This window comes from Pelobates fuscus, chromosome 3 (assembly GCF_036172605.1).
Source record: "Pelobates fuscus isolate aPelFus1 chromosome 3, aPelFus1.pri, whole genome shotgun sequence".
In the NCBI taxonomy this organism is placed as follows: domain Eukaryota; kingdom Metazoa; phylum Chordata; class Amphibia; order Anura; family Pelobatidae; genus Pelobates; species Pelobates fuscus.
Genome location: NC_086319.1, coordinates 357,227,168 through 357,247,756, shown reverse-complemented (window position 1 = coordinate 357,247,756; position 20,589 = coordinate 357,227,168). Strand labels below are relative to the sequence as shown.

The 20,589-nt window shown below is 43.0% G+C and overlaps 1 protein-coding gene across 1 annotated transcript in view; it reads left to right on the top strand.

Annotated features, from left to right (window-relative positions):
* Window positions 1–7,990, top strand: part of LOC134603354 (adhesion G protein-coupled receptor E1-like) — a 152,376-nt gene extending 144,386 nt beyond the window's left edge. Inside the window, exons 15-17 of the mRNA XM_063449226.1 lie at window positions 4,716–4,884; window positions 6,266–6,370; window positions 7,697–7,990. Coding sequence (XP_063305296.1) covers window positions 4,716–4,884; window positions 6,266–6,370; window positions 7,697–7,762 — 340 coding nt within the window. The 3' untranslated portion in view covers window positions 7,763–7,990. The remainder of the gene's footprint in view (window positions 1–4,715; window positions 4,885–6,265; window positions 6,371–7,696) is intronic.
* Window positions 7,991–20,589: the final 12,599 nt, after the last annotated feature.

The following is a 20,589-nucleotide window of genomic DNA, read 5'->3' as shown; positions in this document are numbered from 1 at the left end:
CTGAACTTGAAAAGTTCTGAGGACATAGTTGACTGGCTAACACAGGACACCCAATCTTCTACAGCTTCCGCATGGAACCTTGACGCACCATCCTCCTCCAGCTTAGCTTCGGCACCTCTCAAGATACCACTCACTCGCCTGCCGCCACCACCAACACTAGCACCACAGCCGCTTCACTTTATCTGTCAGAGGAGCTATTTACACATCTGTTTGAAGAAATGAGTGATGTGCAACCATTATTGCCAGAGGATGTAGATAACAGGGATATGTCTCAGTCAGGCAGCATTACACACATGGACGTACGGTGTCATGATGATGATGTTGTACCCGCTGCTGCTTCCTTTGCTGAGTTGTCAGATACAAGTGAAGCGGTTGATGATGACGATGCGTCCATGGATGTCACGTGGGTGCCCGCTCGGCAAGAAGAAGAACAGGGCGAAAGTTCAGAAGGGGAGACAAAGAGGAGGAGGAGGAGACGAGTTGGAAGCAGGGGGAGGTCGTTGCAAGGAGCTAGTGGCACAGTCAGACAGCATGCATCGGCACCCGGGGTCAGCCCGACAGCACGCCAATCAACACATGCTGTGTCCACCACCAGAATGCCGTCATTGCAGAGCTCAGCAGTGTGGAATATTTTTGTGTGTCTGCCTCTGACAACAGCGATGCCATTTGCAACCTGTGACAAAAGAAACTGAGTCATGGGAAGTCCAACACCCACCTAGGTACAACTGCTTTGCGTAGGCACATGATCGCACATCACAAACGCCTATGGGATCAACACATGAGTACAAGCAGCACACAAACTCAAGGCCACCATCCTCCTCCTGGTCCAGCATCTTCAGCCACATCAACCACTGCTGTCCTCCTTGCCCCCTCTCAACCATCCGCCACTCCGTCTCTCGCCTTGAGCAGTTCCCGCTCATCTGCCCACAGTCAGGTGTCTGTCAAGGACATGTTTGAGCGTAAGAAGCCAATGTCAGAAAGTCACCCTCTTGCCCGGCGTCTGACAGCTGGCTTGTCTGAACTATTAGCCCACCAGCTTTTACCATACAAGCTGGTGGAGTCTGAGGCGTTCAAAAAATTTTTAGCTTTTGGGACACCGCAGTGAAAGGTACCCAGACAAAATTTATTTTCACAAAAGGAAATCCCCAACCTGTACTTGATTGTGCAAAAGGAAGTAATGGCATGTCTGGCACACAGTGTTGGGGCAAGGGTCCATCTGACCACTGATACCTGGTCTGCAAAGCATGGCCAGGGCAGGTATATCACCTACACTGCGCATTGGGTAAACCTGCTGATGGCTACCAAGCATGGAATGCGTGGCTCTGCAGAGGAGTTGGTGACACCGCCACGACTTGCAGGCAGGCCTGCTGCCACCTCCTCTACTCCTCCTACTCCATCCTCTTCCATAACCTCCTCGGCTGAGTCCTCTTCTGCTGCTGCATCTTGCTCCACATCAACGGCACCCCCCCAGCTCCCCAGGTACTATTCCACATCCCAGATACGGCAATGTCACGCCGTCTTGGGTTTGACTTGCTTGAAAGCAGAGAGTCACACCGGACAAGCACTCCTGTCCGCCCTGAACGCACAGGTGGAAAAGTGGCTGATTCCTCAGCAACTGGTGATCGGCAAAGTGGTTTGTGACAATGGAACAAATTTGTTGGCGGCATTGAAGTTGGGCACGTTGACACATGTGCCGTGCATGGCACATGTGTGTAATCTAATCGTACAACGCTTTGTGCATAAGTACACAGGCTTACAGGACGTCCGGAAGCAGGCCAGGAAGGTGTGGTGCCATTTCAGGCATTCCTACACAGCCATGGCGTACTTTGCAGATATCCTCGGCGAAACAACATGCCAGTGAGGCGCTTGATTTGCGACAGCCCGACACGTTGGAATTCAACACTCCTAATGTTCAACCGCCTGCTCCAACAAGAAAAAGCTGTTAATGAATATTTGTATGACCGGGGTGCTAGGACACCCTCTGGGGAGCTGGGAATTTTTTTGCCACGTTACTGGACGCTCATGCGCAATGCCTGTAGGCTCATGCGTCATTTTGAGGAGGTGACAAACCTAGTCAGTCGCACCGAAGGCACCATCAGCGACATCAAACTATTTGTTTTCTTCCTGGAGCGTGCCCTGCTAAGAGTGCTGGATCAGGCTAAAAATGGTGACCCTATGTAGGAGGAACAGTCCCTATTCTGCTCTGTGTCTGTGTGTATCAGGGTCCCTGAGGACAGGTGTCAATCCATATCTGCCAAGTGACCCTATGTAGGGGGAACAGTCCCTATTCTGCTCTGTGTCAGTGTGTATCAGGGTCTCTGAGGACAAGTGTCAATCCATATCTGCCAAGTGACCCTATGTAGGACGAACAGTCCTTATTTTGCTCTGTGCCGGTGTGTATCAGGGTCCCTGAGGATAGGTGTCAATCCATATCTGCCAAGTGACCCTATGTAGGGGGAACAGTCCCTATTCTGCTCTGTGTCAGTGTGTATCAAGTATTTTTAGGATAGGTGTCAATCCATATCTGCAAAGTGACCCTATGTAGTAGGAACAGTCCCTATTCTGTTCTGTGTCAGTGTGTATCAGGGTCCCTGAGGACAGGTGTCAATCCATATCTGCCAAGTGACCCTATGTAGGGGGAACAGTCCCTATTCTGCTCTGTGTCAGTGTGTATCAGGGTCTCTGAGGACAGGTGTCAATCCATATGTCAAGGTGTCAATATGTCATATGTCAGGTGTCAATCCATATCCATTGTGATTTAGGAATGTTAGGTGATTTATGCCCTTTATGGATTAAAACCAGGCTCTGCATCAACTGTGTAATTTTCCATGGGAGTTTTGCCATGGATCCCCCTCCAGCATGCCACAGTCCAGGTGTTAGTGCCCTTGAAACAACGTTCCCATCACTATTGTGGCCAGAAAGAGTCCCTGTGGGTTTTAAAATTTGCCTGCCCATTGAAGTCAATGGCGGTTCGCCCGGTTCGCGAACGTTTGAGGAATTTCGCGTTCTCCGTTTGCGAACTGAAAATTTTATGTTCGCGACATTACTAGTGAGGACAAGGAACGGGACGTGGCTAGCTTGGTATCCAACCTTGTGCAAATGGGGAGTTTGTGGTTGTGCAAATGGACTGTTTGCGGTTGTTTGCTGTGCGTTAAACGGGGAGTTTGGTCTGTCACTGTGAAGCGGGCGTAACCCTTACACTACCTGATCGATACAACATCATACAGTAGGTCACCCCCCTCATTATTTTTATGGCCCCCACCCACCGCTCAAGGGTGGGGGCGTGCGGGAGGACAGTAGGTCCCCCCCATTGTGATTTATGGCCCCCACCCACCGCGCAGGGGTGGTGGCCGGGGGGGGGGGGCAGTAGGTCCCCCCCCCACCTTATCCTTATTTACTGAATATTCCCCTGTATAACAATGTTTGGCATTTAGTGAATATTCCTTATTCTGCTCTGTGTCAGTGTGTATCAGGGTCTCTGAGGACAGATGTCAATCCATATCTGCCAAGTGACCCTATGTAGGAGGAACAGTCCCTATTCTGCTATGTGTCAGTGTGTATCAGGGTCCCTGAGGACAGGTGTCAATCCATATCTGCCAAGTGTCCCTATGTAGGAGGAACAGTCACTATTCTGCTCTGTGTCAGTGTGTATCAGGGTCCCTGAGGACAGGTGTCAATCCATATCTGCCAAGTGACCCTATGTAGGGGGAACAGTCCCTATTCTGCTCTGTGTCAGTGTGTATCAGGGTCCCTGAGGACAGGTGTCAATCCATATGTCAAGGTGTCAATATGTTATATGTCAGGTGTCAATCCATATCCATTGTGATTTAGGAATGTTATGTGATTTATGCCCTTTATGGATTAAAACCAGACTCTGAATCAACTGTGTAATTTTCCATGGGAGTTTTGCCATGGATCCCCCTCCGGCATGCCCCAGTCCAGGTGTTAGTCCCCTCGAAACAACTTTTCCATCACTATTGTGGCCAGAAAGAGTCCCCGTGGGTTTTAAAATTCGCCTGCCCATTGAAGTATATGGCGGTTCGCCCGGTTCGCGAACATTTGCGGAAGTTCGCGTTTGCCGTTCGCGAACCGAAAATTTTATGTTCGCGACATCACTATTCCTGACACTTTAGAGTTCCTTTAACCTTGCCATTCTTGCGTTATTCATGCAGTCCAGCCCCTGTTGATAATATATTGTTAGTGTGGCAGGTGGAGGAATGATATTAAAGGGACACTATAGTCACCCACACCACTTCAGCTCAATGAAGTGGTCTGGTTGCCAGGTCTCTCAGTTTTTAACCCTTCAGATGCAAACATATGTTTACATTTGGGGTTAATCCAGCCTCTAGTGGCTGTCTTCCGGATGCCTCCATATTATGCCTCCATCGCGCAGAGTGTCCATAGGACATAGCATATCATAGCATAGCATTTGCTGAGCATGCGCATTCCGCTCCACTGACGTCGGAGGGGGAGGAGAGGTCACCAGCGCCGAGGGAGCCCGGCGCTGGATTAAGGTAAGTGGCTGAAGGGGTTTTAACCCCTTCAGCGCCATGGGAGGGGGACTACGAGGGTGGGGGCACCCTCAGGGCACTATAGTGTCAAGAAAACCGCTTTGTGTTCCTGACACTATAGTGATCCTTTAAGATTTTAATAGGTGAAAGAGTGGGTGGTGGTGCACTGTACTAACTTGTCTTCCAACTCCTGACTCTCCACAGACTCCTGACATTCAAATCATTGGCTCAGCTATTTATACTGGGCCCCACCTGGATTATTGGTATCTTCCAGTTTGGACCTGGAGCCCAAGTCATGTCTTACATCTTTACTGTTTGCAACAGCCTGCAAGGAGCCTTTATATTTCTTGTGCACTGTCTCCTCAATCGCCAGGTGAACAAAGTGTTGATTATTATATTATGTTATTATATTACATATGTTAACTGTCATTTCAACACACAAATCAAGTTTTCAAATCACATACTGGTGATCCTTGCATTATTTTCTGTAATGCACAGTTTGAATGACCATGTAGTGAATGGACCCTTAATCTCTTGCTTGAGACCAGTAGCAGTTATACCCCAATATGTGTAGCTACTGCTATTTTAATTTACCCGCCTCCTAATACTGATTTAATAATATAGGAACTAAAACACACAATTTTCCCAGCGCTTTTCTGGGCTTGTATTTATCTTGAGAAAGACTGAATTGATGGCAGCATCTGCAAATATTAGTTCTGCTGGGAAGTGTAACCCCCATAGACATAGACAAGTATGTTCCAGTATTACCCTAATCAATTTTTATTTTTTTTAATGGATTCTAAATGTATATTATGATGTCTCATAATGTTTAGGTGATAAAACCCACCAAAAAACTGAACGTGTGTGTGAATTGCTTGTGACCACTTACCCTTTAGATGCAGTTGTATGCTCAACTTCTATTGGAGTCCATAAATGACTGTTACCAAGTTTGTAGACGTTGTCTCAAACGGCCCTTATTTACCCAAAATACAATATTGGAAGGAACTCAATATGTTTAAAGTGAAGTATTTATTTATCTAAAAGCAAATAAAACAAATTGTGCAATAAAAATATTCAATATCAACATGTTACTCCCTCCAAGATGCATTGCAGTCTTTTTCAATCGGTTGAGAAAACTACGTGAAACACGTCTCAGAGGGAGGAACAACTTGATATTGAGTATTTTTACTGTACCATTTGTTTTAAGATTCATAAATAATTTATGTTGAATGTATTTAGTTCCTTCCAGTATTGTATCCTGGTAAAAAGTAGGGAAGTGTCACCCTGAAATTTGACACTACGTCTTTAAACTGAGAGCTAGTCCTTTATAAGCGCCTATAGAATGTGAGCATTATAAAGCAATTTATTGATCTATTATTTCACAATTCTTAAGCGCATTTTCTCATGCCTATTGTATAATTTTATATTATGTCTACTGAACCCCAAGATGGTTTACACAATTGAGCCATAAAGGTGCCTATAATATGACTCTGATAGGGCATTTTTTTTTTTAAACTAAGATAGAGTGCAACTCCAATTAAACTCAAAGTGCTTGTTATAGTTCCAAAAAATGTATTGGCTAAAAGTAATAACAGTCTGTAGAATGGCAACAATTCTTTAATACACTAGAGGGCGCTTGTTACCCAGTAGACTCTTCGCACAGGCTGACGCACTGCCAAAAAGAGCAATATTCTATCTATCAATATATACATGTTACTTTATATTAATAGTGGCTCCTAATTTGTACTATGCAGGTGAGGGAAGAATACCGCAAACTGTACCACAAATTCTGCTCCTGCAAGAAGCAAGGGCCTGACGTATCCACTGATACCTTTCCCATGACTAGTAAACCAACGACTGTAAGTATCACTTGTCCTTTGTGCTTTCTTTGTTTTATCTTGCCTCTTCTTAAAAACCTATTAAACATTAAGTAAACAAAAATTAGGTAAAAAAAACTACTCAAAAGAGCAGCTAAACTCCAAAACCCCAGGAAATGATGTAGCAAAAATTAAAAAAAATTAAAAAAAATTAAAAGCTGTAAAGTTTGTTAATTAGTTTAACTATATATATATCTTACAGCAGACAAAATATTGCATGGGACGGATAAATCAACAGTCCACACATGATGCATTTTGCTCTACTAGTTAATCATAAGTAATATTGACCATCGTGCAGTTACCGTGTGCATGACACATTCAGGGTTATTCAACAGATCGAGAATTGCCAGGATTTTAATTGTAAAATAAATAGCCAAACTGAACACAAAATTGACTTGGAGAATTTTCCGAAATTGGCTTCCTGTATAACACTATACAAATAGGATGGTGCAAGTAGAATAAAAAATATAATAAAAATGGGAATGTTATTAACAATGCAGCAGCCCAATCTAATAAGCCCTGGTGATACAACTTAGAAAAACAGTATAATTATAAAAAGCTAAATTAAAACAATGATCTATGGCAAAATAGTGCAGGGAAATTCATAACAAATATACTCCAGAGCCCTATAGTGGAGAGTGGTACTTTAACCACTCCAATCTTGTGAGTCTCTAATTCTGAGCATTCTTTTTTTTTTATCAATTGTGATTTTACTTTACATATTGCACTAGTTTTTTTTTTCAGTCTATTTATTTTTAGATTTGATGATTGTGAAGCAGTTTGGGCAAGTATATTTGTTGTGAATTTCCCTGCACTATTTTGCTGCAGATCATTGTTTTAATTTGGCACATAACTTTGTCTCACTACTTCTTTACTATTGCTGTATGTAATATTCATCACCCACTGTCACATGTGTGTGTGGGGTCTGAGTATTTCACATAAGTATCATCAGTGGGTTTTATGATATTTATTGTTTTTGTGGGCACCAATCTTTTTATAATTATACTAAATTGGCTTCCTGGCCTCAATTTTGAAAATCACTTAAAATTTCTGGCAATACTCATTGTACTGAATAACCCTGTCAGTCGTCCTGTTTGTAGTGGCTCCAACAAATCGAAGACTATAGTCCCATCCACATGTTGATGGAAATTGGTGGAGGGTTTGTATCTGTTCTACACAGGTTGCACAGAACGTTCTGCTTGGATGGTGTACATCGACACTTGGATGGTGTAGTATAAAGTAGCAACAGATGAAGTTGAATCTGGATCTGTCTCTAATTTCAGTTTACTTTTCTCTTTTTCCTTTTAGAGCAACACATACATCTCAAGGCCAGACCTCAGAGAGAGTAATCTTGCCTCAAGAGCGGAATGGTGACAAGTTGTCCTACACTCATTATTTAGAGGAGAAATGCATCATTTCTACCATATTGTGAACCTCATCTCTAACGAAACCCCAAAAATGCTCAGAATCGTCACCCTGTAATATCTATGTGCAATCACCATGGCTTTGGACAATTATTTAGTTCCGAACGATAATTACTGGATAGATAGAACTGCATCTAGTATTAATACCATGATGCTGCATTAAACATAACAAAAACGCAACTTAGGAGCCAATCAAGAAGATGCCACATGTTTCTTTTTGGCTTGACATTGGCCATGAAGTATCACTTGTCTAAAATATATCTACTAATATTATCATTTATTACACAATCCATCTCTTTAAACGTATTTGCCAAATAATTGACATTCTTCAAGTGCTTTGTGTATTTGTTAAAAGGTTTTGATTTTTTTTAATGCTTTTATATTTCATACTCTATATATGCACTCTTAGTGCTAGTTCCTGTTCTACAGAACAAATATGTGCTAATTCAAGGCTCCAAAGGATCTCGGAGAGTACAAGTGGAGAGGTCTGGAAGTGAAAAAGGTTTAGCATTTTTATAACTTAAGAACATGTTTAACTAATAAATAGAATTCCGCACTCAGAATAATTAGAAGTTTGTTCAAGAGAAAATCAGAACCAATATTTCCAATATAATGGAGGGTAAAAAATACGCACAATTGCTATGTGTACTCATAAAGTCCACAAATCACCAAATCTAAGCCTATGTACATAATGCATAATGGTCACTAAGTAGTAATGCATATGAGGAAGCATAAAATAAACATTTTCCTCCCAGCCTCCCTACCTGGAGATCTGGTGTGGATGATGAATCATTCCCTCGGGTCCAGTGGTGGCGTGCGGCAGTGCTGTAATCAGGCGCGGCGAGGGAGCTCTAATCTCCACGCTCTGCTCCCTCGCGGGTTGTCTCCTGATGCCGCGGGAGCCGGAATATGATGTCATATTCCGGCTCCCGCGGCATCAGCAGACAGCGCGCGAGGGAGCAGAGCAGTGAGATTAGAGCTCCCTCGCCACGCCTGATCACAGCACTGCCGCGCCGGGGGTCCAGAAGGTGGCCTGGCAGGAGGGAGAGCTCTCCTCCTTCCGGTCGCTGAAATATTGCGCCCCCAGAGCCCGTGTGCCCTAAGGTGGCCGCCTGTGCCGCCTTATGGACGCGCCGGCCCGCCTATAAGGAAGCATAAGGAGGTCAATACTTCTAGGTAATATATACAAAACAGAAAAATAATCACAGAAAATAACTTCAGTGGATCCACCCCTTAACTCAAAGATTGGAGCATATGTGTATAAAAGCTAATGAAGACAAGCACAAATATCTACTCGTCCAGCTGCGAAAAAAAAAAAGGTAAAAAACTGAAAAAAAAAATATGAGTCTTTAGTCCATTTGTGGAAATGGATATCCGTAATCCATGTAGATAATGATGGAAAAAAAATAATGAAAAAAACTGTATACAGTAAAATAAAAAAGGAAAAAGAAAAAAATGAATAATGACAAATAAAAAGAAAAAATAGCAAGGATGAATAAATAGATGAAAAAATGAAAAAGATGAAAAAATTGCTGAACTGGTTAGATCTCACCACTCTGTTAGGGTGACCTGAATAACTGCATCCACTTCATTGTTGAGTGCCATCATCGTACCTGAATATATATTTTTTTTAGTAAGAACGTGTTTAGATGTGAGAAATAATTTATCTGGAAATATCATAAGACACGTGATATGAATGTCTCCACAACCCCTTGATGATATTAATACCACCTAGTACATGATCAGTATCATGTACATGATCAGTAAATCATGAGTCACTTCTTCTCTAGCCATATTGGCTCTGTATGACTGGACCTTACCTTCATTTCTTAGCCTCACACAGCATTTACCCAGGTATTCCAAGATGACTGCTGGCTCTACACTCACTATGCAGACGCCATATGGGCAACAGTGCAGGACCCTCAAAGACTTTCTCAGGTGTTTCGATAACATTTGCATATGCCAACCCAGAATCCCTTGCAGTAGTAACATCAGTGAAAATATGAGATTTCTGTGGGAAAAAACAAGTCTTATGGTTTGACTGGTGTCCAGATCTGTGTTTAACAATATATTGACTATCCACTGACTTCAGATGGAAGGGGTTTTCAATCACAATTTTTCCCCACCATAACTTTCTTGGTTTGTGCTCCAGAAATAACGCCAAGACTCAACAGCAAGCCAGTAACCAACCTCATGCTGATGAGTTGCATTAACAACGAAACAGCTGTCCATGAGTGGTTCACTGGCTTTGCATCTCTTCCTGAGTTGTGTTTCAAAGCTGTTGTATACAGCAAACATAAACTCCATGTTTCGTTGGAATCCATGTTTAAAAGGATGAGACTTGCAGTCCGGGCAACACTTTGTGTAATGCTAGAGGCTTCTTGAATAATCAGATTACCCGCAAAGAGGGTTTGGGCAGATTTCACTATCTGAGAGCCCTATCTGTGGCTATTCTTATTTTCTCTCCGAGCATCTAGACAACTACCAGTCGAGACCTACCACCACCATATCCCATAAGTGGGGATTATACCACTATAGGCAATCCATACTAGAGCTGGTTATAGCTCTCTTAAATGTGAGTGCAATACTATTATTTTTAATAACAGACCTACTTAGCCCTGACTTACTGCACTGTCTCTCTCTCACCCACATACAGAGACTAAAGACAACAAGACCCTTCAAGTATAAAGAACCTAGGAACCACAGTTGAACCTAACTACTGAAAAAGAAACTATTTTATAAGTGACAATGTGCACATCTGGAATAAGACTCACAGTATTTATTTTATTTTTTATTATTATATTTTACTTTAGCTTTATTTTATCCTATTACATGTGGCGCAGCCCTTACCTGTCTTATTTTTTTTAATTTTTTTTTGGCCTCTCCCACGTGTATTACAAACAGAAAAAGAAAGCCCAAATGTAAACAATACTTTCCCGGGTTCTACATTCCACAATAGTTTACTATAATGACCTGCTTCTTATTTGAATACTTCTATTATCCCTTTGTTATTTTTTACTCCCTTCCATCATACCATCAATTCATCAGTACTATCATATTACACCATTAAAGGGTGCTGGTGATCCTCTGTATGTAATATCCTTTCTCCCTTACTTACGTTCCCTCTGGGATTACATTTCTTGTTTCTTCTTTCCGCACTTCATCTCACTTACCTGTGACAGTATTTCCATGCAGGTCACAGTGTAGAAAGCATTTCCTATGTGCGACAATCAGTGATTTTAGGGGCTCCCTATCTTCCTTCGCTATATAACATTGAAGCTGTATAATAGAAAATTCTCTGGGCTGCACAAGATGTCTCTGTAAGGGTCTAGATGTGCATCCTTTGACTCAAATAGAAGACTCTGAGCTAACAATGTATGTATACCAAAATCAGGCACAGGGCTTGTCCAGAAATAATTCAGGGTACCAGTCGTAGTCAGCTCTCATCTCAAAATGTTTGAGGTCAAGAGCTGCTCTTTGCTGTCTTAATTTTAGCCCCTCTCCCTTTATTGATATGACTTGGGGGGAGCTGGGGAGACAGACAGTGTGATTCTATCTCCCCAACTCCATTCCTGTTATTTCCGTAAGAGAAGCAGGGGTGAATCAGCAGTTGCAGCAGCAAAAAGCCTAGGAGCATAATCGCCACAAGTTTTGGGCATTTTCATATCTGAGACACTGGTACATTAGTTCTGAAGAGGAGCTGTAGTTTGTAACGATGAACATTGAACAGATAGAGTTATGATAATTTTCCATAATGATAAGCATATACTGTTATGATAATCCTGTACTCTTTCTATTGTTGCGTTGGCAACAGAGAAGTTCCTATGCAGCCAGCCCCTTTCATAATGGAAGGAAATGAAGATACCCTGGTCAATAGGAACGGACACACCTGCTATAGCTTTATTTAGTGGCCGATGACAACTCCTATTCCTCTGGGAGGTAGGGATCATTCTTCAGACTGAGGGATTACCAGTGCTCCAGGCCTACTGTTTGATTCACATATCTTCCTGTAAAACAGATAACAAGCCACACACTTTGCATTGTTGCACAATGTGTTGCAGCTCCTGCCAATACATGTTTAAACAAACCAGTAGTGTCTATTGAGTGTTTGTGCTCATTCGTTTTAGTACTATACAATCAGCTGCTGTCTCTAGTGTATAATAGTGGGGGGCAGAGAGTAAGCAGTTACATTCCTATTATCCGTAGGCCTCTGTGAGGCAAACCAAAAAACCATCACCTAGATCACCTTAGGTTATACAATCCAGACAATAAGCTTTTCTTACTGAGTGTTTTTGCTTGTTGCTGTATGCTAGGTTAGCAAACTATACCCACTTAACTGAGATTGTCAGTTCTCCAAAATTACTAATCTAAGTCTCATATTTGACAGAGATGTAGTGTTTCTTTTATGGAATGGTAAATAAGAGGCTATAGTCTAGCTCAGCTGTTGTACATCTTTTTGGATAACTGTTAAGTAAATTGATTTATTTGTCTAATAGCAGATGTATGATGTGTGAATGGCTATAAATACATTTTGATCGCAACCTACAAGTTTACTTTACAATGTGTGGCAGGTAGGGGCTATAACATAGATACATGAATGGTCATGCCTTTATTACCCCCATTCTGCAGTCATGGGCAGCTGGTAAGGACCAGGGCCGGACTGGGAAGAAAATTCGGCCCGGGCATTTTTTAATCACAGCGGCCCACTAAGAAGGGGGCGGTGCAGAGAGGGTGTGTGTTTTGTCATCACTAATGACAAACACGCCCCCTCTCAAAGTGAGCATGTTAGTTCAATGCTCTTCCAGGGCAGACCATACGCAGACCTCTGCTAAAGAGCTCTAGCATGAGAAAAAAGCCCTGTATTTGTTCTGCACAGCGCAAGCAAATTTAATAACATGCTTGCACTGTGTTTCCTTGCAACTTGGCTCTGGTGTCTCTATAAATGGATACCAGGAGACAAAAAGGAAAGAGTATTGTGCATGTGTTTGGAGCCTGCTTGTGGTATTACGTGTGTGTAGAGTGAGCTGATTGTGGTGTGGTATTGTGTAATAAGGTCTGTTTTAGTCGTGTTGTGTTTGTGGTGTAATGTAATGCATATGTGGCTAGGGACTCTAGAGAATGTGTGTATAGGGGAATGTAGCAAGTGTGTGCATACAGGCTATAGTGTGTGTGTGTATAGGTGATGTAGTGTTTGTAGAGAGTGTGTGTTTAGGGGTGTAGTATGTGTTTGCTTACAAGGAATCTGGTGTGTGTGTGTGTATATATATATATATATATATATATATGTATAGGAGTCTAGTGTGTGTTTGAAGGACCCAGAATGTGTGTAGGAGATCTAGTGAGTGTGCGTATATAACGGATTCAGAGTGTATATAGGGATCTAGTGTCTGTATGTGTGTAGATAATCCAGAGTTGGGTAAAGGATGTAGTGTGTGTCTGGAATGTAATGTGTTTAGGGGTGCAGTATGTGTGTGAGGGGTGCTGTGTGTGTGAGGGGTGCTATATTATATAAATATGTTTGGAAGTATTGTGTATGTGTGTGATGCAGTGTATCGGGGGGGGTTGTGTGTGTATGTGAGGGGTGCAGTATGTGTGTGTGTGATGGATGCTGTGTGTGAGGTGTGATGTATGTGAGGTGTGATGTGTGTGAGGTGTGATGTGTGTGAGGTGTGATGTGTGTGAGGTGTGATGTGTGTGAGGGTGGTGTGTGTGAGGGTGCAGTGTGTGTGATTGATTTGTGTGAGGGTGCTGTGTGTGAGAGTGCTGTGTGTGATGTGTATGTGTGGGTGCGGTGTATGGTGTGTGTGTGGGTGCTGTGTATGATGTGTGTGAGAGTGCTGTGTGTGATGTGTGTGAGAGTGTTGTGTGTGATGTGTGTGAGAGTGTTGTGTGTGATGTGTGTGAGTGCTGTGTGTGATGTGTGTCTGTGGGTGCTGTGTGTGATGTGTGTGAGAGTGCTGTGTGTGATGTGTGTGAGAGTGTTGTGTGTGATGTGTGTGAGAGTGTTGTGTGTGAGTGCTGAGTGTGATGTGTGTGAGAGTGCTGTGTGTGATGTGTGTGTGTGGGTGTTGTGTATGATGTGTGTGAGAGTGTTGTGTGTGAGTGCTGAGTGTGATGTGTGTGTGAGTGCTGAGTGTGATGTGTGTGAGTGCTGAGTGTGATGTGTGTGAGTGCTGAGTGTGATGTGTGTGAGTGCTGAGTGTGTTGTGTGTGAGTGCTGAGTGTGATAATGTTGTGAGTGCTGAGTGTGAGAGTGCTGAGTGTGAGAGTGCTGAGTGTGAGAGTTCTGAGTGTGAGAGTTCTGAGTGTGAGAGTTCTGAGTGTGAGAGTTCTGAGTGTGAGAGTTCTGAGTGTGAGAGTTCTGAGTGTGAGAGTGCTGAGTGTGAGAGTGCTGATTGTGAGATGTGTGTGATGTGTGTGCTGAGTGTGATGTGTGTGCTGAGTGTGATGTGATGTGTGTGCTGAGTGTGATGTGATGTGTGTGCTGAGTGTGATGTGTGATGTGTGTGATGTGTGTAAATGTTGTGTGGGTAAATAAACAAATAATAAAACTAAGGGGGGTAAATAAACAAATAAAAAAACTAAGGGGTAAATAAACAAATAAAAAAAACTAAGGGGGTAAATAAACAAATAAAAAACTAAGGGGGGTAAATAAACTAATAAAAAAACTAAGGGGTAAATAAACAAATAAAAAACTAAGGGGGGTAATTAAACAAATAAAAAACTAAGGGGGGTAAATAAACAAATAAAAAAACTGGGGGGGTAAATAAACAAATAAAAAACTAAGGGGGTAAATAAACAAATAAAAAAAAACTGGGGGTAAATAAACAAATAAAAAACTAAGGGGGGTAAATAAACAAATAAAAAAAAACTAAGGGGGTAAATAAACAAATGAAAAAACTAGGGGGGTAAATAAACAAATTGAAAAAAAACTAAGAAGGCATTAAATCCCCCCCTCCCTTCTTACCTTTAGCCTGGGAGGGGGGGACAGGCATGGTTGTACCTGGGAGAGGGGGACCAGCAGTCGCACACGATCCCTGGTGATCCAGTGGTGAGTGAACTCTCGCGAGATCGGGGGCGTTGCCATAGCAACGCTCCCGATCTCGCAAGAGGAACCCGGCGGAGCTGCAAGATAGAGCTCCGCCGGGTCCTCTCCCTCCCTCCCCAGCCGCAGGTCTATTTAAGTGGGCCGGTGAGGGAGATCTCCGATCTCCTCACCGGCCCGCCATGGCACACAGCGGGGCCGGCGCTCGGATAGTGCCGGCCCTGCATAGACCGGCAGGGGAGATCCTGGGACCTTCCCCTGCCGGCCTCGGCCCCTGGCCACCGCGGCCCACCGGGCATTTGCCCGGTGTGCCCGATGGCCAGTCCGGGCCTGGTAAGGACTAGAATATAGATGCAGGGGATCATGACATTATTTCTCCCCCTATCCATGGGCATTGCATAGGGGAATTTAATGATGAAGAGGTTGGACATGCTTATTGTGGCGGATCCAGAACCAAATCTCGGGAGGGGCACTGGTGGTGGGCTACAGCGGGGTGAAAAGGGCTGCAGCGGAGGAATAGGGGACTCTTGTTTAGGGGATAGGCGGCTGTACACATATGTGGCCACACACAGTGATATGAAAACACAATAACACACTGGCACATACACACAGAGAAAAACATATACCTTCACACACATACACTGGCACACCCATGGATACAAACCTATACCTACACATTCACACACAGATACCTACATACACAGATACACATACCTACACATATACACACACTGGCACACAAATACACACACATACCTGCATATACACACACACACACACATCCCTAAATATACACAAAATGACACACATACCTTCACATACACACACACAGATACAAGGCAATAGAATATACAGACAAAACTCCAGGTACTGAAGATATATTTATTGGAGTATAGAACACCTTAAAAGTGCAAACGTGCAACGTTTCGGCCCTAGAGGGCTTAAATCGTGTTTAAGTCCGTCTAGGGCTGAAAAGTTGCACTTTTATGTGGTGTTCTACCCTTCAATAAATACACCTTCAGTACCCGGAGTGTTGCCTGTATATTCTATTACCTTGTATTGTTGGACGGATTAGCAGTGTCTTTCTAATGCAGAACACCTCTGAGGCTGTGGGCCAGAGTGAAAAGCGGAACCTGAGTGCAGTGGTACACACAGATACACACTAACACACAAACATACTCACAGATACACACTGACACTCACAGATACACACTAACACACAAACATACTCACAGATACACACTGACACTCACAGATACACACTGAAACTCACAGATACACACTAACACACAAACATACTCACAGATACCACACTGACACTCACAGATACACACTGACACTCACAGATACACACTGACACTCACAGATGCACACTGACACTCACAGATGCACACTGACACTCACAGATACACACTGACACTCACACATACACACTGACACTCACTCACACATACACACACATACACACTGACACTCACAGATACACACACATACACACTGACACTCACATATACAGATACACACTGACACTCACAGATACACACTGACACTCACAGATACACACTGACACTCACAGATACACACTGACACTCACAGATACACACTGACACTCACAGATACACACTGACACTCACAGATACACACTGACACTCACAGATACACACTGACACACTGACACTCACACATACACACTGACACTCACAGATATACACACACAGACACACTGACACTCACAGATACACACACATACACACTGACACTCACACATACACACTGACACTCACACATACACACACTGACACTCACATATGCAGATACACACTGACACACACATACACACTGACACACTGACACTCACAGATACACACACATACACACTGACACTCACAGATACACACAGATACACACAGATACACACAGATACACACTGACACTCACAGATACACACTGACACTCACAGATACACACTGAAACGCACAGATACACACTGACACTCACAGATACACACTGAAACGCACAGATACAGATACACACAGACACTCACAGAGACACACACATACACACATACACACTGACGCTCACAGATACACACAGATGTACACATACCTAAACATACACACTGGCACACACACAATTTGCAGCTTCCATAATGTTAACCACCCACCCTGCTTCCATACCTTTTGGTTGCAGGGAGGTGACTTTCTGGGGCTGGCTGATCCTGGTGGGAGTCTGAAGCTTCAGAGCTCTCTCTCCTCCCTCCTCCTTCTCTCCCAGCTGCCTGCTCCTTCTCTCCCAGCTGCCTGCAGGCTGCAGCCTGTGTCTTCTCAGCCCGCACGGTCTGTATGCTGGTAGTAGTAGTAGTAGTAGTTGGGGGCAGTAGTAGTACACTAAGGTGGGTTTGACATGCCATTATTCATCCCCTGCTTGTTTTCAGCCTCCTCTCCCCCCATCCACTCATCCTGAAAATAGTGAGGGAGCCCAATAAACCTAGTGTGTGCAAAAGTAAATCTATACTTACTCGCAGTTCTTATTTCTTCTGAAATCTTTTTGGTTAGCCCCCAAAAAAGGGCAAATAAAAATCAAGAAGAATGTAACTATTAAAAAGAAAAAAATATCTAAATCATTATAAGGGCCTTCCCATGCTGTGAATTGTCATCTAGAGCATTATGATTGGCTGACTTTGAAGCCAACCATAGTGCTATAACAGGTAGTTCTCTCTTTTCTTGAGACTTGCTTGGTAATGCATGTGTGCTTTAGGTAAAGCTACTGGGAGACCAGTGCCAGGATCTTGTCTTGTCCTGTAATTCAATATCTGTGAGTGATTGTCTATATGTGTGTGTATTGTATATGACTGTTCATGTGTGTGAGTTTGTGAGTTTGTAATTATGAGTTTGTATGTGTTGGGGGTTGTAAATACACCAAGTCTGATGTTAATAAAATGTGGTGTAAGAAAGCAATTCTCTCCTTTTCATAATTTGTTATCCAGGATGATAATTTCCTAAACCTCCTGACTTATACTAAAGCATGGACCACAGACCTCTCTGGAAATATTACCTATAATGCCTGACATAAAAGCTTTCTTTTCTTTACCTGGAATACAGTGACCCAAAAATATCACAGAGAGTGAACACATGGGCAAAGTCAGAATTACTCTTACATTTTTGATTATTTATAGTTACCGTAACCGTTATTGTTAAAACCTACATATATTTTCAGTGCCTATCTTATAAGTGTGTGCTGCTTGTTATATATATATATATATCTTGAGTTTTCGTTACATACGGTTTTCACATACCCCCTCTATAGTCTGCCCTGAACTTCTGAATATTATGCATAACAAGAACAGGGTAAAGTGGTGTTTTGCATGACATCCAGACCTGTTCTGCTCCTTTCTCCTCTGGCACCAGAAACCAACACCACCACAATTCTTCAGGGTAAGGTCTTTCTCTCTGTTCACTGGACAAACAGATATCAACTGCTCCTCAGTTCGCGTGTTCTCACAGGAAGGAACCAATCCTTCTGGTTGCACCCAACAATGTCTTTACAAAAAAGATTTTGGATCACAGGCCAGTGATTAAGCTCTTAGTATACAGGTCCACAGACTGTCATCGTGCCCCCAAATAACTGAGACAGCACTCCTGTTCCTGTTGCACAACAGTGCAAGGTAAAAGGTGTAAAATATGAAAACACAATAAAATATTACTTCCCAAAAAGGTGGGGAGGGAATCAGGAAAATACAATTAATAAAACCTAGTACACTATGGCTGCAATTGTTATGGCATGTAGATAAATGCAAATTCACTAGCTTAAACATTCAGTTATTCCACACAAAATTTGCACATTGAAAAAAATTCTGTTACACTATGAACATGTACATTTTGTCTATTGTAACGACTGTATTTGCATTGAGTTGCAATTGCATTGTGAGGGTGGAATAACTGAGCAAGTGCAGATAACAACAGATGAGCACACCACCCATGTGTTAATTGCTTCACATCTCCACACTTAACAGAGGAAGAGGTGGGGCTGCAACTTTTTCCACCACAAAAAACAGAACACATTGAGGGCACCTTAGGATCACACGCCCAACACCTCACGTCATGGTGCAGTAGCAGTCAAGCAGGTCTAGGTTCTTACTCATCCAATCACCTGCCTTCTCAACAAAATGGAAAGTCCTGTACATGAACATTAAATAGAAAGGGATTGGAAACAACACCAGAAATTCAAAACAACAGTGACTGGTAGACCACGATTCCAGGCAGACTAATCTGTGCATAGCCTGCATTGACTACAAGAAAGCCTAAAACACAATACCACACACATGGATACTGGAATGTATGCTCAACAAGAGTCTTCACCAAGAACTAAATGCACAACTAGACAACAACACTATAAGCCAATCCCAGGACACTTACACAAGTAAACATCAAAGATGAGAATGCAGATAAGGAGGAGGTTCCATGGCCAGACAATTTACTTTCAATAAATATACCATCAGCAGATAGTGGATGTGGCTCACATTGGTTGGAAAAAGCAGGACTAAAAGACAGCATTTATCCTAGAACCACAGAAACAGGCACTCATCATGATCACCATGCCAGACAGGAGCTAACGTGCAAGCTGTGCAAAGAAGCCTCAGAGACAATACAACAAATAGTATCTAGGTACAAGATGAGAGCAAAAATAGCATTCACAGAGAGACACAACCAAGTTGCATCCCATATTCTGTGCAAATGTTTTGGTAAGAAAAAACATCTGCACAGAATATGAGATGTGCTTGCATAAGTCCAGATTGGAGGCATCACAAAGTAGAACCATAGTTACATAGTTACATAGCTGAAAAGAGACTTGCGTCCATCAAGTTCAGCCTTCCTCACATATGCTTTTGCTGTTGATCCAAAAGAAGGCAAAAAACCCAGTCTGAAGCGCTTCCAATTTTGCAACAAACTAGGAAAAAATTCCTTCTTGACCCCAAAATAGCAGTCAGATGTCTCCTTGGATCAAGCAGCTAGAGATAAGATAGAGATAAGATCCTGTGGGACTTTCACATCCAGATAGATAAGCTAGTGATGAGCAACTAACACAACATTGTGGTGGTAGACAGGGAACAGAAGACTACAGTGGTGGTGCATGTGGCAATACCCAGCGACCATAACATCAAAAAGAATGAACTAGAGAAGATGGACAAATACCAAAGCCTGAAAGAGGAGCTAGAAATTATGTGGAAAGAGAAGGCAATATTAGTCAGGGTTGTAACCCCAAGTTTTGGAGAGTAACTTCAGCAGATTCCAGATGGGACATCCAAAATATCTATCCAGAACAGTTAAGTTATACAAACAACTGTGCAGATCCATCAGATTCCAAGTCCTTTGGAGTTTATTATACAGCAAAGTGGGTGAATATTGCTGTAGGTGCGGGGTTTTAATGTAGGAGTAGTGATGTTCCGAACGGTTCGCCGGCGAAAAGTTCCTGGCGAACATAGCTTGTTCGCGTTCGCCTCGGACGGCGAACATATGCGATGTTCGGTCCGCCCCCTATTCATCATCATTAAGTAAACTTTGGCCCTGTACCTCACAGTCAGCAGACACATTCCAGCCAATCAGCAGCAGACCCTCCCTCCCAAACCCTCCCACCTCCTAGACAGCATACAATTTAGATTAATTCTGAAGCTGCATTCTTCAGGTCAGGAGGGGGCCCGGCGGCTTGCCCAGTATACCGCCGGATGCGAGGCC